At 42.8% G+C, this 23,068-nt stretch overlaps 1 protein-coding gene across 1 annotated transcript in view; it reads left to right on the plus strand.

The window, feature by feature from the left end:
• Nucleotides 1-710: 710 nt before the first annotated feature.
• LOC110597437 (uncharacterized) overlaps nucleotides 711-23,068 on the plus strand; it is a gene marked incomplete at its 3' end in the record, with an annotated part of 37,388 nt that continues 15,030 nt past the window's right edge. Inside the window, exons 1-15 of the mRNA XM_078036197.1 lie at nucleotides 711-722; nucleotides 2,051-2,108; nucleotides 2,212-2,363; nucleotides 5,299-5,356; nucleotides 5,460-5,611; nucleotides 8,547-8,604; nucleotides 8,708-8,859; nucleotides 11,795-11,852; nucleotides 11,956-12,107; nucleotides 15,043-15,100; nucleotides 15,204-15,355; nucleotides 18,290-18,347; nucleotides 18,451-18,602; nucleotides 21,537-21,594; nucleotides 21,698-21,849. Coding sequence (XP_077892323.1) covers nucleotides 711-722; nucleotides 2,051-2,108; nucleotides 2,212-2,363; nucleotides 5,299-5,356; nucleotides 5,460-5,611; nucleotides 8,547-8,604; nucleotides 8,708-8,859; nucleotides 11,795-11,852; nucleotides 11,956-12,107; nucleotides 15,043-15,100; nucleotides 15,204-15,355; nucleotides 18,290-18,347; nucleotides 18,451-18,602; nucleotides 21,537-21,594; nucleotides 21,698-21,849 — 1,482 coding nt within the window. The remainder of the gene's footprint in view (nucleotides 723-2,050; nucleotides 2,109-2,211; nucleotides 2,364-5,298; nucleotides 5,357-5,459; nucleotides 5,612-8,546; nucleotides 8,605-8,707; nucleotides 8,860-11,794; nucleotides 11,853-11,955; nucleotides 12,108-15,042; nucleotides 15,101-15,203; nucleotides 15,356-18,289; nucleotides 18,348-18,450; nucleotides 18,603-21,536; nucleotides 21,595-21,697; nucleotides 21,850-23,068) is intronic.

Genomic DNA, 23,068 nt, shown 5'->3' on the forward strand with positions numbered 1-23,068 from the left:
ATTTGATGCCTCTATTTGGAGGTGTATTCCCTGTATTCCTTCCAATGACTGCCATGTTTCTCATTTGTTATATCTAGGTTTGTTATCGCTCTTGTGTTGTGTTGTGCACAAAGAGAAACAGACACCTAGTTTCACTCTTCTTGGTATGGATATCCAGTTTACCCCATTCCATCCGTTGTTTTGCTTTTGCCTTGGATTAAACATGTACATGATAGTTGGGTTCCAGTGGACATATTCATACACGTATATTTTTTTTACACCATTCAGACCCTGGTTCCTCCCTCTCGTTTCCCTGCACCCTCAACTGGCTCTAATCTACTGGTCTATCTACCGTTCATTCATTTATTTAGTGGTTTTTGATAGATATATATGGAATTGCCATTCACCATGATATAATTTCAGGCTTGTAGAGAATTTTCCTCAACATTCCCTCCACTACCCTAACTCTTGTGTCCTCCCAAAGACCTTTTTCTGCTCTGCTAGGCTTTGCTTTCACTTCAGGATATCCATGCCTACCTTGGTCCTAGTAGGTTGCTTTACCTTCAGCCTTGATTGGAATCTTTTCAATGCTCCATATTCTCCTATGACTTATTGATTTGAGCATGGGATTCTCCGCATCCTTCCCCTCATCGAAAATGGTATCAGTTCATTCTTCAACATATGCTAAAACTTGTTCGTGTATATACGCCTCATTGTACCATCCATTCAATATGTCGCTGCTGGTAAGGTTCATGCGGCTACACACATTGGTACACTTGTGTCCCTGCTGGTCAGCTGAACACAAGAGAGGCGTGGATATCCAGATCCTGGGGTGGTTCCATTGCTTGTTTTTGGAGGAATCTCCGTAGTGCTTCCCACAGTGGTTGCTCTAATGTGTGGTTGCCCTAATGTGTGGTTGCCCTATCGTCTGCTGTTTTGCATCTCTGGAGCCCAAATTGCATCCCAAGATGAATCGCATGGGATCCTAGTGGTGTCCTATCTTTTTCCTGTGCTTTGGTAAGTGAATTCCCGATGTTTTACTAAGATCTTCTGCATTTGTTTGCATGAGGATGATTGGCCTCAAGTTTGGTTTCCTGGTGGGTCTTTGTCTGGTTTTGGAATCGGGGTGATGCGGCCTTCCTAGAATGAGTCTCTCCGGGTTCCCTCCTATTCTTTATAATGGAATGGTTTCAGGGGTTTCCCATTAACTCTTTATAAAAGGACTGGTTGAAGTGGGCTCAGCTTTCATCAGTTCCGTGGCTTTCCTTTGTTGGTAGGGTTCAGCGTATCTTCAATTTCGTTGCTTGATTTGGATCTGTTTAATTTTCGCATGTGCATTTGGGTCTGCAATGCTGGTATAAGTTTCCCAAATAGTTTCTGATTATCCTCTGTATTTCATCGTGCTCCCCGGTGATCGATCCTTTTCATTCCAAATTTCAGGAAATTGAGTCTTGTCCTCCTGTCTTTGGATAGTGTGCATAAAGTTTGATCTAATTTACGTTTGGTGTCAGAGAACCAAGTTTGTATATTGTTGATTTTGTTGGAACTTTGTTGTTTCCATTTCTTAAAGTTTGGTTCTGATTTGAATTATTTGCCATCAAGGGCTGCTTTCAGTGTTGATTTCTTCTTTCTCCATGGCCTTGATATGTAACGGGAGGTTTGTGTTTGGGAGATTTTCTGTTCTCTTAAGGAATAAGATCAGGGCTCTGAACCTTCTTCTCTGAACCACGTTCCGAGTATCCCTGGGTTGTGGATAGGTTGTGTGGCTCTTCTCAGTAACCTTGAAGTATTGTTTATTCCATCTCTCGTGTCTTCTGCTCTCCAGTAGTTGATCACTCAGTGGAGGGGGCTTGAGGGGCTCCTGTGTCTTTATTCTACTGTTGATTTCTGATTTCATTGCATAAAAGTCTGATGGAACGCCAGGCATGCTCCCTAATTTTTTCCTATGAACTGATCCTTGCTTTGTGGCATCAGATGTGGTGTGTTTCAGAAAACTACCTCTGTGCTTCTGAGAAGAAAGTGTCTTTATAGTGCTTGCTAATTCCTGGCATCCTGTGTTTTTCCTTCCCAGAATGCCCCTGAAGAAAAAGAGGAAGTATGTGAAAATTTCCGGCAATCCAGGAATCATGGTAATGTCTTTGAAGACTGCCAAATGTGCTATTGATTGACTTACAGTGACACAGAGTTTATGTGTGTTCATGTGTGTTTGACTTTGACTTCTTCCCAAAACAGGTAAAATCGACCTCGGGAAACAAGAACAGCGAGCCTTGATGGAAAACAAGCATTCTGAGACTGAAAGAGAACATGTGGCTTCCACCTCCCGTTTGGTGCATGCCACCAAGAAGGGCTTGCGTGATGCTACCCCTTCATCACCTGACCCCAAAGTAAGCCATGTTTTAATACTTGTTTCTTGTCCCCTGGCCACATCTTTGATTTCTTCTTCTGTTTCTTGTTGGTTTGTTTTTAGCATATCATCTCTTCTATCCTCATAATGGTGACAGTGATCCTACACAGGGGGCCCCTAACTCAGGGTCACAAAAGAAAACAAGTGTCTCACCAGGAGAGGCATAAGGACAGGATTGTGCTTTGTGGGAGTCAAGAACTGTCAGGCCTGCGAATGTGGAATGAAGAACTAGAAAGCAAAGCCAAAAAGTAGCCACTGGAAGCTGGAAGAGAGATTTTCATGAGCCCAAATAAACCACTGTTTGAGTGCTGACTAGACTTTTTCAGTCAAGAGTGGGCATTGGTACAGCTGGGCCCTTTTGACTTTCAGGAGTCAGCTCTATTCTGATTCCCATAGTGGATGTAGTAATAAGCATCCTCACCAACAATGTTGAAGCATTTCTATTTCCACATGATCATCAATGTGTATTATTTGTGTTCTCAACATTGCCTTCCCGAGTGGGGTAAGATGGACTCGCTGGTGAAATTTGATCTGCATGTCCCTCATGTGTGAAGACTGGGATTGTTAGGACCTTGAGGAGCTGAGCGATTATCCATGTTCCTTTGTGTACTTCGTGATCATGTGCCATTGGGTAAATGGGTGGTTTGTCTTCCCACAGCTCAGTACCTTTAGCTGTTTATATATTTAGTATGCCAATCCACTGTCCAAGAGAAACTGGCAAAAACTCATCTCCTAGGCTATATGCCTTCTCCTCACCCTGTGAATGGTTTTCTTTGCTGTTCTGCAGATTGAATTTGGATGCACTCATGTTTACCTCTTCTTGGGAGCACGTTCTCACGTGCAATATTCCTCTTCCTAAAGTCTTATTTGATGCCTCTATTTGGAGGTGTATTCCCTGTATTCCTTCCAATGACTGCCATGTTTCTCATTTGTTATATCTAGGTTTGTTATCGCTCTTGTGTTGTGTTGTGCACAAAGAGAAACAGACACCTAGTTTCACTCTTCTTGGTATGGATATCCAGTTTACCCCATTCCATCCGTTGTTTTGCTTTTGCCTTGGATTAAACATGTACATGATAGTTGGGTTCCAGTGGACATATTCATACACGTATATTTTTTTTACACCATTCAGACCCTGGTTCCTCCCTCTCGTTTCCCTGCACCCTCAACTGGCTCTAATCTACTGGTCTATCTACCGTTCATTCATTTATTTAGTGGTTTTTGATAGATATATATGGAATTGCCATTCACCATGATATAATTTCAGGCTTGTAGAGAATTTTCCTCAACATTCCCTCCACTACCCTAACTCTTGTGTCCTCCCAAAGACCTTTTTCTGCTCTGCTAGGCTTTGCTTTCACTTCAGGATATCCATGCCTACCTTGGTCCTAGTAGGTTGCTTTACCTTCAGCCTTGATTGGAATCTTTTCAATGCTCCATATTCTCCTATGACTTATTGATTTGAGCATGGGATTCTCCGCATCCTTCCCCTCATCGAAAATGGTATCAGTTCATTCTTCAACATATGCTAAAACTTGTTCGTGTATATACGCCTCATTGTACCATCCATTCAATATGTCGCTGCTGGTAAGGTTCATGCGGCTACACACATTGGTACACTTGTGTCCCTGCTGGTCAGCTGAACACAAGAGAGGCGTGGATATCCAGATCCTGGGGTGGTTCCATTGCTTGTTTTTGGAGGAATCTCCGTAGTGCTTCCCACAGTGGTTGCTCTAATGTGTGGTTGCCCTAATGTGTGGTTGCCCTATCGTCTGCTGTTTTGCATCTCTGGAGCCCAAATTGCATCCCAAGATGAATCGCATGGGATCCTAGTGGTGTCCTATCTTTTTCCTGTGCTTTGGTAAGTGAATTCCCGATGTTTTACTAAGATCTTCTGCATTTGTTTGCATGAGGATGATTGGCCTCAAGTTTGGTTTCCTGGTGGGTCTTTGTCTGGTTTTGGAATCGGGGTGATGCGGCCTTCCTAGAATGAGTCTCTCCGGGTTCCCTCCTATTCTTTATAATGGAATGGTTTCAGGGGTTTCCCATTAACTCTTTATAAAAGGACTGGTTGAAGTGGGCTCAGCTTTCATCAGTTCCGTGGCTTTCCTTTGTTGGTAGGGTTCAGCGTATCTTCAATTTCGTTGCTTGATTTGGATCTGTTTAATTTTCGCATGTGCATTTGGGTCTGCAATGCTGGTATAAGTTTCCCAAATAGTTTCTGATTATCCTCTGTATTTCATCGTGCTCCCCGGTGATCGATCCTTTTCATTCCAAATTTCAGGAAATTGAGTCTTGTCCTCCTGTCTTTGGATAGTGTGCATAAAGTTTGATCAAATTTACGTTTGGTGTCAGAGAACCAAGTTTGTATATTGTTGATTTTGTTGGAACTTTGTTGTTTCCATTTCTTAAAGTTTGGTTCTGATTTGAATTATTTGCCATCAAGGGCTGCTTTCAGTGTTGATTTCTTCTTTCTCCATGGCCTTGATATGTAACGGGAGGTTTGTGTTTGGGAGATTTTCTGTTCTCTTAAGGAATAAGATCAGGGCTCTGAACCTTCTTCTCTGAACCACGTTCCGAGTATCCCTGGGTTGTGGATAGGTTGTGTGGCTCTTCTCAGTAACCTTGAAGTATTGTTTATTCCATCTCTCGTGTCTTCTGCTCTCCAGTAGTTGATCACTCAGTGGAGGGGGCTTGAGGGGCTCCTGTGTCTTTATTCTACTGTTGATTTCTGATTTCATTGCATAAAAGTCTGATGGAACGCCAGGCATGCTCCCTAATTTTTTCCTATGAACTGATCCTTGCTTTGTGGCATCAGATGTGGTGTGTTTCAGAAAACTACCTCTGTGCTTCTGAGAAGAAAGTGTCTTTATAGTGCTTGCTAATTCCTGGCATCCTGTGTTTTTCCTTCCCAGAATGCCCCTGAAGAAAAAGAGGAAGTATGTGAAAATTTCCGGCAATCCAGGAATCATGGTAATGTCTTTGAAGACTGCCAAATGTGCTATTGATTGACTTACAGTGACACAGAGTTTATGTGTGTTCATGTGTGTTTGACTTTGACTTCTTCCCAAAACAGGTAAAATCGACCTCGGGAAACAAGAACAGCGAGCCTTGATGGAAAACAAGCATTCTGAGACTGAAAGAGAACATGTGGCTTCCACCTCCCGTTTGGTGCATGCCACCAAGAAGGGCTTGCGTGATGCTACCCCTTCATCACCTGACCCCAAAGTAAGCCATGTTTTAATACTTGTTTCTTGTCCCCTGGCCACATCTTTGATTTCTTCTTCTGTTTCTTGTTGGTTTGTTTTTAGCATATCATCTCTTCTATCCTCATAATGGTGACAGTGATCCTACACAGGGGGCCCCTAACTCAGGGTCACAAAAGAAAACAAGTGTCTCACCAGGAGAGGCATAAGGACAGGATTGTGCTTTGTGGGAGTCAAGAACTGTCAGGCCTGCGAATGTGGAATGAAGAACTAGAAAGCAAAGCCAAAAAGTAGCCACTGGAAGCTGGAAGAGAGATTTTCATGAGCCCAAATAAACCACTGTTTGAGTGCTGACTAGACTTTTTCAGTCAAGAGTGGGCATTGGTACAGCTGGGCCCTTTTGACTTTCAGGAGTCAGCTCTATTCTGATTCCCATAGTGGATGTAGTAATAAGCATCCTCACCAACAATGTTGAAGCATTTCTATTTCCACATGATCATCAATGTGTATTATTTGTGTTCTCAACATTGCCTTCCCGAGTGGGGTAAGATGGACTCGCTGGTGAAATTTGATCTGCATGTCCCTCATGTGTGAAGACTGGGATTGTTAGGACCTTGAGGAGCTGAGCGATTATCCATGTTCCTTTGTGTACTTCCTGATCATGTGCCATTGGGTAAATGGGTGGTTTGTCTTCCCACAGCTCAGTACCTTTAGCTGTTTATATATTTAGTATGCCAATCCACTGTCCAAGAGAAACTGGCAAAAACTCATCTCCTAGGCTATATGCCTTCTCCTCACCCTGTGAATGGTTTTCTTTGCTGTTCTGCAGATTGAATTTGGATGCACTCATGTTTACCTCTTCTTGGGAGCACGTTCTCACGTGCAATATTCCTCTTCCTAAAGTCTTATTTGATGCCTCTATTTGGAGGTGTATTCCCTGTATTCCTTCCAATGACTGCCATGTTTCTCATTTGTTATATCTAGGTTTGTTATCGCTCTTGTGTTGTGTTGTGCACAAAGAGAAACAGACACCTAGTTTCACTCTTCTTGGTATGGATATCCAGTTTACCCCATTCCATCCGTTGTTTTGCTTTTGCCTTGGATTAAACATGTACATGATAGTTGGGTTCCAGTGGACATATTCATACACGTATATTTTTTTTACACCATTCAGACCCTGGTTCCTCCCTCTCGTTTCCCTGCACCCTCAACTGGCTCTAATCTACTGGTCTATCTACCGTTCATTCATTTATTTAGTGGTTTTTGATAGATATATATGGAATTGCCATTCACCATGATATAATTTCAGGCTTGTAGAGAATTTTCCTCAACATTCCCTCCACTACCCTAACTCTTGTGTCCTCCCAAAGACCTTTTTCTGCTCTGCTAGGCTTTGCTTTCACTTCAGGATATCCATGCCTACCTTGGTCCTAGTAGGTTGCTTTACCTTCAGCCTTGATTGGAATCTTTTCAATGCTCCATATTCTCCTATGACTTATTGATTTGAGCATGGGATTCTCCGCATCCTTCCCCTCATCGAAAATGGTATCAGTTCATTCTTCAACATATGCTAAAACTTGTTCGTGTATATACGCCTCATTGTACCATCCATTCAATATGTCGCTGCTGGTAAGGTTCATGCGGCTACACACATTGGTACACTTGTGTCCCTGCTGGTCAGCTGAACACAAGAGAGGCGTGGATATCCAGATCCTGGGGTGGTTCCATTGCTTGTTTTTGGAGGAATCTCCGTAGTGCTTCCCACAGTGGTTGCTCTAATGTGTGGTTGCCCTAATGTGTGGTTGCCCTATCGTCTGCTGTTTTGCATCTCTGGAGCCCAAATTGCATCCCAAGATGAATCGCATGGGATCCTAGTGGTGTCCTATCTTTTTCCTGTGCTTTGGTAAGTGAATTCCCGATGTTTTACTAAGATCTTCTGCATTTGTTTGCATGAGGATGATTGGCCTCAAGTTTGGTTTCCTGGTGGGTCTTTGTCTGGTTTTGGAATCGGGGTGATGCGGCCTTCCTAGAATGAGTCTCTCCGGGTTCCCTCCTATTCTTTATAATGGAATGGTTTCAGGGGTTTCCCATTAACTCTTTATAAAAGGACTGGTTGAAGTGGGCTCAGCTTTCATCAGTTCCGTGGCTTTCCTTTGTTGGTAGGGTTCAGCGTATCTTCAATTTCGTTGCTTGATTTGGATCTGTTTAATTTTCGCATGTGCATTTGGGTCTGCAATGCTGGTATAAGTTTCCCAAATAGTTTCTGATTATCCTCTGTATTTCATCGTGCTCCCCGGTGATCGATCCTTTTCATTCCAAATTTCAGGAAATTGAGTCTTGTCCTCCTGTCTTTGGATAGTGTGCATAAAGTTTGATCAAATTTACGTTTGGTGTCAGAGAACCAAGTTTGTATATTGTTGATTTTGTTGGAACTTTGTTGTTTCCATTTCTTAAAGTTTGGTTCTGATTTGAATTATTTGCCATCAAGGGCTGCTTTCAGTGTTGATTTCTTCTTTCTCCATGGCCTTGATATGTAACGGGAGGTTTGTGTTTGGGAGATTTTCTGTTCTCTTAAGGAATAAGATCAGGGCTCTGAACCTTCTTCTCTGAACCACGTTCCGAGTATCCCTGGGTTGTGGATAGGTTGTGTGGCTCTTCTCAGTAAGCTTGAAGTATTGTTTATTCCATCTCTCTTGTCTTCTGCTCTCCAGTAGTTGATCACTCAGTGGAGGGGGCTTGAGGGGCTCCTGTGTCTTTATTCTACTGTTGATTTCTGATTTCATTGCATAAAAGTCTGATGGAACGCCAGGCATGCTCCCTAATTTTTTCCTATGAACTGATCCTTGCTTTGTGGCATCAGATGTGGTGTGTTTCAGAAAACTACCTCTGTGCTTCTGAGAAGAAAGTGTCTTTATAGTGCTTGCTAATTCCTGGCATCCTGTGTTTTTCCTTCCCAGAATGCCCCTGAAGAAAAAGAGGAAGTATGTGAAAATTTCCGGCAATCCAGGAATCATGGTAATGTCTTTGAAGACTGCCAAATGTGCTATTGATTGACTTACAGTGACACAGAGTTTATGTGTGTTCATGTGTGTTTGACTTTGACTTCTTCCCAAAACAGGTAAAATCGACCTCGGGAAACAAGAACAGCGAGCCTTGATGGAAAACAAGCATTCTGAGACTGAAAGAGAACATGTGGCTTCCACCTCCCGTTTGGTGCATGCCACCAAGAAGGGCTTGCGTGATGCTACCCCTTCATCACCTGACCCCAAAGTAAGCCATGTTTTAATACTTGTTTCTTGTCCCCTGGCCACATCTTTGATTTCTTCTTCTGTTTCTTGTTGGTTTGTTTTTAGCATATCATCTCTTCTATCCTCATAATGGTGACAGTGATCCTACACAGGGGGCCCCTAACTCAGGGTCGCAAAAGAAAACAAGTGTCTCACCAGGAGAGGCATAAGGACAGGATTGTGCTTTGTGGGAGTCAAGAACTGTCAGGCCTGCGAATGTGGAATGAAGAACTAGAAAGCAAAGCCAATAAGTAGCCACTGGAAGCTGGAAGAGAGATTTTCATGAGCCCAAATAAACCACTGTTTGAGTGCTGACTAGACTTTTTCAGTCAAGAGTGGGCATTGGTACAGCTGGGCCCTTTTGACTTTCAGGAGTCAGCTCTATTCTGATTCCCATAGTGGATGTAGTAATAAGCATCCTCACCAACAATGTTGAAGCATTTCTATTTCCACATGATCATCAATGTGTATTATTTGTGTTCTCAACATTGCCTTCCCGAGTGGGGTAAGATGGACTCGCTGGTGAAATTTGATCTGCATGTCCCTCATGTGTGAAGACTGGGATTGTTAGGACCTTGAGGAGCTGAGCGATTATCCATGTTCCTTTGTGTACTTCGTGATCATGTGCCATTGGGTAAATGGGTGGTTTGTCTTCCCACAGCTCAGTACCTTTAGCTGTTTATATATTTAGTATGCCAATCCACTGTCCAAGAGAAACTGGCAAAAACTCATCTCCTAGGCTATATGCCTTCTCCTCACCCTGTGAATGGTTTTCTTTGCTGTTCTGCAGATTGAATTTGGATGCACTCATGTTTACCTCTTCTTGGGAGCACGTTCTCACGTGCAATATTCCTCTTCCTAAAGTCTTATTTGATGCCTCTATTTGGAGGTGTATTCCCTGTATTCATTCCAATGACTGCCATGTTTCTCATTTGTTATATCTAGGTTTGTTATCGCTCTTGTGTTGTGTTGTGCACAAAGAGAAACAGACACCTAGTTTCACTCTTCTTGGTATGGATATCCAGTTTACCCCATTCCATCCGTTGTTTTGCTTTTGCCTTGGATTAAACATGTACATGATAGTTGGGTTCCAGTGGACATATTCATACACGTATATTTTTTTTACACCATTCAGACCCTGGTTCCTCCCTCTCGTTTCCCTGCACCCTCAACTGGCTCTAATCTACTGGTCTATCTACCGTTCATTCATTTATTTAGTGGTATTTGATAGATATATATGGAATTGCCATTCACCATGATATAATTTCAGGCTTGTAGAGAATTTTCCTCAACATTCCCTCCACTACCCTAACTCTTGTGTCCTCCCAAAGACCTTTTTCTGCTCTGCTAGGCTTTGCTTTCACTTCAGGATATCCATGCCTACCTTGGTCCTAGTAGGTTGCTTTACCTTCAGCCTTGATTGGAATCTTTTCAATGCTCCATATTCTCCTATGACTTATTGATTTGAGCATGGGATTCTCCGCATCCTTCCCCTCATCGAAAATGGTATCAGTTCATTCTTCAACATATGCTAAAACTTGTTCGTGTATATACGCCTCATTGTACCATCCATTCAATATGTCGCTGCTGGTAAGGTTCATGCGGCTACACACATTGGTACACTTGTGTCCCTGCTGGTCAGCTGAACACAAGAGAGGCGTGGATATCCAGATCCTGGGGTGGTTCCATTGCTTGTTTTTGGAGGAATCTCCGTAGTGCTTCCCACAGTGGTTGCTCTAATGTGTGGTTGCCCTAATGTGTGGTTGCCCTATCGTCTGCTGTTTTGCATCTCTGGAGCCCAAATTGCATCCCAAGATGAATCGCATGGGATCCTAGTGGTGTCCTATCTTTTTCCTGTGCTTTGGTAAGTGAATTCCCGATGTTTTACTAAGATCTTCTGCATTTGTTTGCATGAGGATGATTGGCCTCAAGTTTTGTTTCCTGGTGGGTCTTTGTCTGGTTTTGGAATCGGGGTGATGCGGCCTTCCTAGAATGAGTCTCTCCGGGTTCCCTCCTATTCTTTATAATGGAATGGTTTCAGGGGTTTCCCATTAACTCTTTATAAAAGGACTGGTTGAAGTGGGCTCAGCTTTCATCAGTTCCGTGGCTTTCCTTTGTTGGTAGGGTTCAGCGTATCTTCAATTTCGTTGCTTGATTTGGATCTGTTTAATTTTCGCATGTGCATTTGGGTCTGCAATGCTGGTATAAGTTTCCCAAATAGTTTCTGATTATCCTCTGTATTTCATCGTGCTCCCCGGTGATCGATCCTTTTCATTCCAAATTTCAGGAAATTGAGTCTTGTCCTCCTGTCTTTGGATAGTGTGCATAAAGTTTGATCAAATTTACGTTTGGTGTCAGAGAACCAAGTTTGTATATTGTTGATTTTGTTGGAACTTTGTTGTTTCCATTTCTTAAAGTTTGGTTCTGATTTGAATTATTTGCCATCAAGGGCTGCTTTCAGTGTTGATTTCTTCTTTCTCCATGGCCTTGATATGTAACGGGAGGTTTGTGTTTGGGAGATTTTCTGTTCTCTTAAGGAATAAGATCAGGGCTCTGAACCTTCTTCTCTGAACCACGTTCCGAGTATCCCTGGGTTGTGGATAGGTTGTGTGGCTCTTCTCAGTAACCTTGAAGTATTGTTTATTCCATCTCTCGTGTCTTCTGCTCTCCAGTAGTTGATCACTCAGTGGAGGGGGCTTGAGGGGCTCCTGTGTCTTTATTCTACTGTTGATTTCTGATTTCATTGCATAAAAGTCTGATGGAACGCCAGGCATGCTCCCTAATTTTTTCCTATGAACTGATCCTTGCTTTGTGGCATCAGATGTGGTGTGTTTCAGAAAACTACCTCTGTGCTTCTGAGAAGAAAGTGTCTTTATAGTGCTTGCTAATTCCTGGCATCCTGTGTTTTTCCTTCCCAGAATGCCCCTGAAGAAAAAGAGGAAGTATGTGAAAATTTCCGGCAATCCAGGAATCATGGTAATGTCTTTGAAGACTGCCAAATGTGCTATTGATTGACTTACAGTGACACAGAGTTTATGTGTGTTCATGTGTGTTTGACTTTGACTTCTTCCCAAAACAGGTAAAATCGACCTCGGGAAACAAGAACAGCGAGCCTTGATGGAAAACAAGCATTCTGAGACTGAAAGAGAACATGTGGCTTCCACCTCCCGTTTGGTGCATGCCACCAAGAAGGGCTTGCGTGATGCTACCCCTTCATCACCTGACCCCAAAGTAAGCCATGTTTTAATACTTGTTTCTTGTCCCCTGGCCACATCTTTGATTTCTTCTTCTGTTTCTTGTTGGTTTGTTTTTAGCATATCATCTCTTCTATCCTCATAATGGTGACAGTGATCCTACACAGGGGGCCCCTAACTCAGGGTCACAAAAGAAAACAAGTGTCTCACCAGGAGAGGCATAAGGACAGGATTGTGCTTTGTGGGAGTCAAGAACTGTCAGGCCTGCGAATGTGGAATGAAGAACTAGAAAGCAAAGCCAATAAGTAGCCACTGGAAGCTGGAAGAGAGATTTTCATGAGCCCAAATAAACCACTGTTTGAGTGCTGACTAGACTTTTTCAGTCAAGAGTGGGCATTGGTACAGCTGGGCCCTTTTGACTTTCAGGAGTCAGCTCTATTCTGATTCCCATAGTGGATGTAGTAATAAGCATCCTCACCAACAATGTTGAAGCATTTCTATTTCCACATGATCATCAATGTGTATTATTTGTGTTCTCAACATTGCCTTCCCGAGTGGGGTAAGATGGACTCGCTGGTGAAATTTGATCTGCATGTCCCTCATGTGTGAAGACTGGGATTGTTAGGACCTTGAGGAGCTGAGCGATTATCCATGTTCCTTTGTGTACTTCGTGATCATGTGCCATTGGGTAAATGGGTGGTTTGTCTTCCCACAGCTCAGTACCTTTAGCTGTTTATATATTTAGTATGCCAATCCACTGTCCAAGAGAAACTGGCAAAAACTCATCTCCTAGGCTATATGCCTTCTCCTCACCCTGTGAATGGTTTTCTTTGCTGTTCTGCAGATTGAATTTGGATGCACTCATGTTTACCTCTTCTTGGGAGCACGTTCTCACGTGCAATATTCCTCTTCCTAAAGTCTTATTTGATGCCTCTATTTGGAGGTGTATTCCCTGTATTCCTTCCAATGTCTGCCATGTTTCTCATTTGTTATATCTAGGTTTGTTATCGCTCTTGTGTTGTGTTGTGAACAAAGAGAAACAGACACCTAGTTTCACTCTTCTTGGTATGGATATCCAGTTTACCCCATTCCATCCGTTGTTTTGCTTTTGCCTTGGATTAAACATGTACATGATAGTTGGGTTCCAGTGGATATATTCATACACGTATATTTTTTTTACACCATTCAGACCCTAGTTCCTCCCTCTCGTTTCCCTGCACCCTCAACTGGCTCTAATCTACTGGTCTATCTACCGTTCATTCATTTATTTAGTGGTATTTGATAGATATATATGGAATTGCCATTCACCATGATATAATTTCAGGCTTGTAGAGAATTTTCCTCAACATTCCCTCCACTACCCTAACTCTTGTGTCCTCCCAAAGACCTTTTTCTGCTCTGCTAGGCTTTGCTTTCACTTCAGCATATCCATGCCTACCTTGGTCCTAGTAGGTTGCTTTACCTTCAGCCTTGATTGGAATCTTTTCAATGCTCCATATTCTCCTATGACTTATTGATTTGAGCATGGGAGTCTCCGCATCCTTCCCCTGATCGAAAATGGTATCAGTTCATTCTTCAACATATGCTAAAACTTGTTCGTGTATATACGCCTCATTGTACCATCCATTCAATATGTCGCTGCTGGTAAGGTTTATGCGGCTACAGACATTGGTACACTTGTGTCCCTGCTGGTCAGCTGAACACAAGAGAGGCGTGGATATCCAGATCCTGGGGTGGTTCCATTGCTTGTTTTTGGAGGAATCTCCGTAGTGCTTCCCACAGTGGTTGCTCTAATGTGTGGTTGCCCTAATGTGTGGTTGCCCTATCGTCTGCTGTTTTGCATCTCTGGAGCCCAAATTGCATCCCAAGATGAATCGCATGGGATCCTAGTGGTGTCCTATCTTTTTCCTGTGCTTTGGTAAGTGAATTCCCGATGTTTTACTAAGATCTTCTGCATTTGTTTGCATGAGGATGATTGGCCTCAAGTTTTGTTTCCTGGTGGGTCTTTGTCTGGTTTTGGATTCGGGGTGATGCGTCCTTCCTAGAATGAGTCTCTCCGGGTTCCCTCCTATTCTTTATAATGGAATGGTTTCAGGGGTTTCCCATTAACTCTTTATAAAAGGACTGGTTGAAGTGGGCTCAGCTTTCATCAGTTCCGTGGCTTTCCTTTGTTGGTAGGGTTCAGCGTATCTTCAATTTCGTTGCTTGATTTGGATCTGTTTAATTTTCGCATGTGCATTTGGGTCTGCAATGCTGGTATAAGTTTCCCAAATAGTTTCTGATTATCCTCTGTATTTCATTGTGCTCCCCGGTGATCGATCCTTTTCATTCCAAATTTCAGGAAATTGAGTCTTGTCCTCCTGTCTTTGGATAGTGTGCATAAAGTTTGATCAAATTTACGTTTGGTGTCAGAGAACCAAGTTTGTATATTGTTGATTTTGTTGGAACTTTGTTGTTTCCATTTCTTAAAGTTTGGTTCTGATTTGAATTATTTGCCATCAAGGGCTGCTTTCAGTGTTGATTTCTTCTTTCTCCATGGCCTTGATATGTAACGGGAGGTTTGTGTTTGGGAGATTTTCTGTTCTCTTAAGGAATAAGATCAGGGCTCTGAACCTTCTTCTCTGAACCACGTTCCGAGTATCCCTGGGTTGTGGATAGGTTGTGTGGCTCTTCTCAGTAACCTTGAAGTATTGTTTATTCCATCTCTCGTGTCTTCTGCTCTCCAGTAGTTGATCACTCAGTGGAGGGGGCTTGAGGGGCTCCTGTGTCTTTATTCTACTGTTGATTTCTGATTTCATTGCATAAAAGTCTGATGGAACGCCAGGCATGCTCCCTAATTTTTTCCTATGAACTGATCCTTGCTTTGTGGCATCAGATGTGGTGTGTTTCAGAAAACTACCTCTGTGCTTCTGAGAAGAAAGTGTCTTTATAGTGCTTGCTAATTCCTGGCATCCTGTGTTTTTCCTTCCCAGAATGCCCCTGAAGAAAAAGAGGAAGTATGTGAAAATTTCCGGCAATCCAGGAATCATGGTAATGTCTTTGAAGACTGCCAAATGTGCTATTGATTGACTTACAGTGACACAGAGTTTATGTGTGTTCATGTGTGTTTGACTTTGACTTCTTCCCAAAACAGGTAAAATCGACCTCGGGAAACAAGAACAGCGAGCCTTGATGGAAAACAAGCATTCTGAGACTGAAAGAGAACATGTGGCTTCCACCTCCCGTTTGGTGCATGCCACCAAGAAGGGCTTGCGTGATGCTACCCCTTCATCACCTGACCCCAAAGTAAGCCATGTTTTAATACTTGTTTCTTGTCCCCTGGCCACATCTTTGATTTCTTCTTCTGTTTCTTGTTGGTTTGTTTTTAGCATATCATCTCTTCTATCCTCATAATGGTGACAGTGATCCTACACAGGGGGCCCCTAACTCAGGGTCACAAAAGAAAACAAGTGTCTCACCAGGAGAGGCATAAGGACAGGATTGTGCTTTGTGGGAGTCAAGAACTGTCAGGCCTGCGAATGTGGAATGAAGAACTAGAAAGCAAAGCCAATAAGTAGCCACTGGAAGCTGGAAGAGAGATTTTCATGAGCCCAAATAAACCACTGTTTGAGTGCTGACTAGACTTTTTCAGTCAAGAGTGGGCATTGGTACAGCTGGGCCCTTTTGACTTTCAGGAGTCAGCTCTATTCTGATTCCCATAGTGGATGTAGTAATAAGCATCCTCACCAACAATGTTGAAGCATTTCTATTTCCACATGATCATCAATGTGTATTATTTGTGTTCTCAACATTGCCTTCCCGAGTGGGGTAAGATGGACTCGCTGGTGAAATTTGATCTGCATGTCCCTCATGTGTGAAGACTGGGAGTGTTAGGACCTTGAGGAGCTGAGCGATTATCCATGTTCCTTTGTGTACTTCGTGATCATGTGCCATTGGGTAAATGGGTGGTTTGTCTTCCCACAGCTCAGTACCTTTAGCTGTTTATATATTTAGTATGCCAATCCACTGTCCAAGAGAAACTGGCAAAAACTCATCTCCTAGGCTATATGCCTTCTCCTCACCCTGTGAATGGTTTTCTTTGCTGTTCTGCAGATTGAATTTGGATGCACTCATGTTTACCTCTTCTTGGGAGCACGTTCTCACGTGCAATATTCCTCTTCCTAAAGTCTTATTTGATGCCTCTATTTGGAGGTGTATTCCCTGTATTCCTTCCAATGACTGCCATGTTTCTCATTTGTTATATCTAGGTTTGTTATCGCTCTTGTGTTGTGTTGTGCACAAAGAGAAACAGACACCTAGTTTCACTCTTCTTGGTATGGATATCCAGTTTACCCCATTCCATCCGTTGTTTTGCTTTTGCCTTGGATTAAACATGTACATGATAGTTGGGTTCCAGTGGACATATTCATACACGTATATTTTTTTTACACCATTCAGACCCTGGTTCCTCCCTCTCCTTTCCCTGCACCCTCAACTGGCTCTAATCTACTGGTCTATCTACCGTTCATTCATTTATTTAGTGGTTTTTGATAGATATATATGGAATTGCCATTCACCATGATATAATTTCAGGCTTGTAGACAATTTTCCTCAACATTCCCTCTACTACCCTAACTCTTGTGTCCTCCCAAAGACCTTTTTCTGCTCTGCTAGGCTTTGCTTTCACTTCAGGATATCCATGCCTACCTTGGTCCTAGTAGGTTGCTTTACCTTCAGCCTTGATTGGAATCTTTTCAATGCTCCATATTCTCCTATGACTTATTGATTTGAGCATGGGATTCTCCGCATCCTTCCCCTCATCGAAAATGGTATCAGTTCATTCTTCAACATATGCTAAAACTTGTTCGTGTATATACGCCTCATTGTACCATCCATTCAATATGTCGCTGCTGGTAAGGTTCATGCGGCTACACACATTGGTACACTTGTGTCCCTGCTGGTCAGCTGAACACAAGAGAGGCGTGGATATCCAGGTCCTGGGGTGGTTCCATTGCTTGTTTTTGGAGGAATCTCCGTAGTGCTTCCCACAGTGGTTGCTCTAATGTGTGGTTGCCCTAATGTGTGGTTGCCCTATCGTCTGCTGTTTTGCATCTCTGGAGCCCAAATTGCATCCCAAGATGAATCGCATGGGATCCTAGTGGTGTCCTATCTTTTTCCTGTGCTTTGGTAAGTGAATTCCCGATGTTTTACTAAGATCTTCTGCATTTGTTTGCATGAGGATGATTGGCCTCAAGTTTGTTTCCTGGTGGGTCTTTGTCTGGTTTTGGAATCGGGGTGATGTGGCCTTCCTAGAATGAGTCTCTCCGGGTTCCCTCCTATTCTTTATAATGGAATGGTTTCAGGGGTTTCCCATTAACTCTTTATAAAAGGACTGGTTGAAGTGGGCTCAGCTTTCATCAGTTCCGTGGCTTTCCTTTGTTGGTAGGGTTCAGCGTATCTTCAATTTCGTTGCTTGATTTGGATCTGTTTAATTTTCGCATGTGCATTTGGGTCTGCAATGCTGGTATAAGTTTCCCAAATAGTTTCTGATTATCCTCTGTATTTCATCGTGCTCCCTGGTGATCGATCCTTTTCATTCCAAATTTCAGGAAATTGAGTCTTGTCCTCCTGTCTTTGGATAGTGTGCATAAAGTTTGATCAAATTTACGTTTGGTGTCAGAGAACCAAGTTTGTATATTGTTGATTTTGTTGGAACTTTGTTGTTTCCATTTCTTAAAGTTTGGTTCTGATTTGAATTATTTGCCATCAAGGGCTGCTTTCAGTGTTGATTTCTTCTTTCTCCATGGCCTTGATATGTAACGGGAGGTTTGTGTTTGGGAGATTTTCTGTTCTCTTAAGGAATAAGATCAGGGCTCTGAACCTTCTTCTCTGAACCACGTTCCGAGTATCCCTGGGTTGTGGATAGGTTGTGTGGCTCTTCTCAGTAACCTTGAAGTATTGTTTATTCCATCTCTCGTGTCTTCTGCTCTCCAGTAGTTGATCACTCAGTGGAGGGGGCTTGAGGGGCTCCTGTGTCTTTATTCTACTGTTGATTTCTGATTTCATTGCATAAAAGTCTGATGGAACGCCAGGCATGCTCCCTAATTTTTTCCTATGAACTGATCCTTGCTTTGTGGCATCAGATGTGGTGTGTTTCAGAAAACTACCTCTGTGCTTCTGAGAAGAAAGTGTCTTTATAGTGCTTGCTAATTCCTGGCATCCTGTGTTTTTCCTTCCCAGAATGCCCCTGAAGAAAAAGAGGAAGTATGTGAAAATTTCCGGCAATCCAGGAATCATGGTAATGTCTTTGAAGACTGCCAAATGTGCTATTGATTGACTTACAGTGACACAGAGTTTATGTGTGTTCATGTGTGTTTGACTTTGACTTCTTCCCAAAACAGGTAAAATCGACCTCGGGAAACAAGAACAGCGAGCCTTGATGGAAAACAAGCATTCTGAGACTGAAAGAGAACATGTGGCTTCCACCTCCCGTTTGGTGCATGCCACCAAGAAGGGCTTGCGTGATGCTACCCCTTCATCACCTGACCCCAAAGTAAGCCATGTTTTAATACTTGTTTCTTGTCCCCTGGCCACATCTTTGATTTCTTCTTCTGTTTCTTGTTGGTTTGTTTTTAGCATATCATCTCTTCTATCCTCATAATGGTGACAGTGATCCTACACAGGGGGCCCCTAACTCAGGGTCACAAAAGAAAACAAGTGTCTCACCAGGAGAGGCATAAGGACAGGATTGTGCTTTGTGGGAGTCAAGAACTGTCAGGCCTGCGAATGTGGAATGAAGAACTAGAAAGCAAAGCCAATAAGTAGCCACTGGAAGCTGGAAGAGAGATTTTCATGAGCCCAAATAAACCACTGTTTGAGTGCTGACTAGACTTTTTCAGTCAAGAGTGGGCATTGGTACAGCTGGGCCCTTTTGACTTTCAGGAGTCAGCTCTATTCTGATTCCCATAGTGGATGTAGTAATAAGCATCCTCACCAACAATGTTGAAGCATTTCTATTTCCACATGATCATCAATGTGTATTATTTGTGTTCTCAACATTGCCTTCCTGAGTGGGGTAAGATGGACTCGCTGGTGAAATTTGATCTGCATGTCCCTCATGTGTGAAGACTGGGATTGTTAGGACCTTGAGGAGCTGAGCGATTATCCATGTTCCTTTGTGTACTTCGTGATCATGTGCCATTGGGTAAATGGGTGGTTTGTCTTCCCACAGCTCAGTACCTTTAGCTGTTTATATATTTAGTATGCCAATCCACTGTCCAAGAGAAACTGGCAAAAACTCATCTCCTAGGCTATATGCCTTCTCCTCACCCTGTGAATGGTTTTCTTTGCTGTTCTGCAGATTGAATTTGGATGCACTCATGTTTACCTCTTCTTGGGAGCACGTTCTCACGTGCAATATTCCTCTTCCTAAAGTCTTATTTGATGCCTCTATTTGGAGGTGTATTCCCTGTATTCCTTCCAATGACTGCCATGTTTCTCATTTGTTATATCTAGGTTTGTTATCGCTCTTGTGTTGTGTTGTGCACAAAGAGAAACAGACACCTAGTTTCACTCTTCTTGGTATGGATATCCAGTTTACCCCATTCCATCCGTTGTTTTGCTTTTGCCTTGGATTAAACATGTACATGATAGTTGGGTTCCAGTGGACATATTCATACACGTATATTTTTTTTACACCATTCAGACCCTGGTTCCTCCCTCTCGTTTCCCTGCACCCTCAACTGGCTCTAATCTACTGGTCTATCTACCGTTCATTCATTTATTTAGTGGTTTTTGATAGATATATATGGAATTGCCATTCACCATGATATAATTTCAGGCTTGTAGAGAATTTTCCTCAACATTCCCTCCACTACCCTAACTCTTGTGTCCTCCCAAAGACCTTTTTCTGCTCTGCTAGGCTTTGCTTTCACTTCAGGATATCCATGCCTACCTTGGTCCTAGTAGGTTGCTTTACCTTCAGCCTTGATTGGAATCTTTTCAATGCTCCATATTCTCCTATGACTTATTGATTTGAGCATGGGATTCTCCGCATCCTTCCCCTCATCGAAAATGGTATCAGTTCATTCTTCAACATATGCTAAAACTTGTTCGTGTATATACGCCTCATTGTACCATCCATTCAATATGTCGCTGCTGGTAAGGTTCATGCGGCTACACACATTGGTACACTTGTGTCCCTGCTGGTCAGCTGAACACAAGAGAGGCGTGGATATCCAGATCCTGGGGTGGTTCCATTGCTTGTTTTTGGAGGAATCTCCGTAGTGCTTCCCACAGTGGTTGCTCTAATATGTGGTTGCCCTAATGTGTGGTTGCCCTATCTTCTGCTGTTTTGCATCTCTGGAGCCCAAATTGCATCCCAAGATGAATCGCATGGGATCCTAGTGGTGTCCTATCTTTTTCCTGTGCTTTGGTAAGTGAATTCCCGATGTTTTACTAGGATCTTCTGCATTTGTTTGCATGAGGATGATTGGCCTCAAGTTTTGTTTCCTGGTGGGTCTTTGTCTGGTTTTGGAATCGGGGTGATGCGGCCTTCCTAGAATGAGTCTCTCCGGGTTCCCTCCTATTCTTTATAATGGAATGGTTTCAGGGGTTTCCCATTAACTCTTTATAAAAGGACTGGTTGAAGTGGGCTCAGCTTTCATCAGTTCCGTGGCTTTCCTTTGTTGGTAGGGTTCAGCGTATCTTCAATTTCGTTGCTTGATTTGGATCTGTTTAATTTTCGCATGTGCATTTGGGTCTGCAATGCTGGTATAAGTCTCCCAAATAGTTTCTGATTATCCTCTGTATTTCATCGTGCTCCCCGGTGATCGATCCTTTTCATTCCAAATTTCAGGAAATTGAGTCTTGTCCTCCTGTCTTTGGATAGTGTGCATAAAGTTTGATCTAATTTACGTTTGGTGTAGAGAACCAAGTTTGTATATTGTTGATTTTGTTGGAACTTTGTTGTTTCCATTTCTTAAAGTTTGGTTCTGATTTGAATTATTTGCCATCAAGGGCTGCTTTCAGTGTTGATTTCTTCTTTCTCCATGGCCTTGATATGTAACGGGAGGTTTGTGTTTGGGAGATTTTCTGTTCTCTTAAGGAATAAGATCAGGGCTCTGAACCTTCTTCTCTGAACCACGTTCCGAGTATCCCTGGGTTGTGGATAGGTTGTGTGGCTCTTCTCAGTAACCTTGAAGTATTGTTTATTCCATCTCTCGTGTCTTCTGCTCTCCAGTAGTTGATCACTCAGTGGAGGGGGCTTGAGGGGCTCCTGTGTCTTTATTCTACTGTTGATTTCTGATTTCATTGCATAAAAGTCTGATGGAACGCCAGGCATGCTCCCTAATTTTTTCCTATGAACTGATCCTTGCTTTGTGGCATCAGATGTGGTGTGTTTCAGAAAACTACCTCTGTGCTTCTGAGAAGAAAGTGTCTTTATAGTGCTTGCTAATTCCTGGCATCCTGTGTTTTTCCTTCCCAGAATGCCCCTGAAGAAAAAGAGGAAGTATGTGAAAATTTCCGGCAATCCAGGAATCATGGTAATGTCTTTGAAGACTGCCAAATGTGCTATTGATTGACTTACAGTGACACAGAGTTTATGTGTGTTCATGTGTGTTTGACTTTGACTTCTTCCCAAAACAGGTAAAATCGACCTCGGGAAACAAGAACAGCGAGCCTTGATGGAAAACAAGCATTCTGAGACTGAAAGAGAACATGTGGCTTCCACCTCCCGTTTGGTGCATGCCACCAAGAAGGGCTTGCGTGATGCTACCCCTTCATCACCTGACCCCAAAGTAAGCCATGTTTTAATACTTGTTTCTTGTCCCCTGGCCACATCTTTGATTTCTTCTTCTGTTTCTTGTTGGTTTGTTTTTAGCATATCATCTCTTCTATCCTCATAATGGTGACAGTGATCCTACACAGGGGGCCCCTAACTCAGGGTCACAAAAGAAAACAAGTGTCTCACCAGGAGAGGCATAAGGACAGGATTGTGCTTTGTGGGAGTCAAGAACTGTCAGGCCTGCGAATGTGGAATGAAGAACTAGAAAGCAAAGCCAATAAGTAGCCACTGGAAGCTGGAAGAGAGATTTTCATGAGCCCAAATAAACCACTGTTTGAGTGCTGACTAGACTTTTTCAGTCAAGAGTGGGCATTGGTACAGCTGGGCCCTTTTGACTTTCAGGAGTCAGCTCTATTCTGATTCCCATAGTGGATGTAGTAATAAGCATCCTCACCAACAATGTTGAAGCATTTCTATTTCCACATGATCATCAATGTGTATTATTTGTGTTCTCAACATTGCCTTCCCGAGTGGGGTAAGATGGACTCGCTGGTGAAATTTGATCTGCATGTCCCTCATGTGTGAAGACTGGGATTGTTAGGACCTTGAGGAGCTGAGCGATTATCCATGTTCCTTTGTGTACTTCGTGATCATGTGCCATTGGGTAAATGGGTGGTTTGTCTTCCCACAGCTCAGTACCTTTAGCTGTTTATATATTTAGTATGCCAATCCACTGTCCAAGAGAAACTGGCAAAAACTCATCTCCTAGGCTATATGCCTTCTCCTCACCCTGTGAATGGTTTTCTTTGCTGTTCTGCAGATTGAATTTGGATGCACTCATGTTTACCTCTTCTTGGGAGCACGTTCTCACGTGCAATATTCCTCTTCCTAAAGTCTTATTTGATGCCTCTATTTGGAGGTGTATTCCCTGTATTCCTTCCAATGACTGCCATGTTTCTCATTTGTTATATCTAGGTTTGTTATCACTCTTGTGTTGTGTTGTGCACAAAGAGAAACAGACACCTAGTTTCACTCTTCTTGGTATGGATATCCAGTTTACCCCATTCCATCCGTTGTTTTGCTTTTGCCTTGGATTAAACATGTACATGATAGTTGGGTTCCAGTGGACATATTCATACACGTATATTTTTTTTACACCATTCAGACCCTGGTTCCTCCCTCTCGTTTCCCTGCACCCTCAACTGGCTCTAATCTACTGGTCTATCTACCGT

This window comes from Ictidomys tridecemlineatus, unplaced genomic scaffold (assembly GCF_052094955.1).
Source record: "Ictidomys tridecemlineatus isolate mIctTri1 unplaced genomic scaffold, mIctTri1.hap1 Scaffold_2273, whole genome shotgun sequence".
Taxonomy (NCBI): domain Eukaryota; kingdom Metazoa; phylum Chordata; class Mammalia; order Rodentia; family Sciuridae; genus Ictidomys; species Ictidomys tridecemlineatus.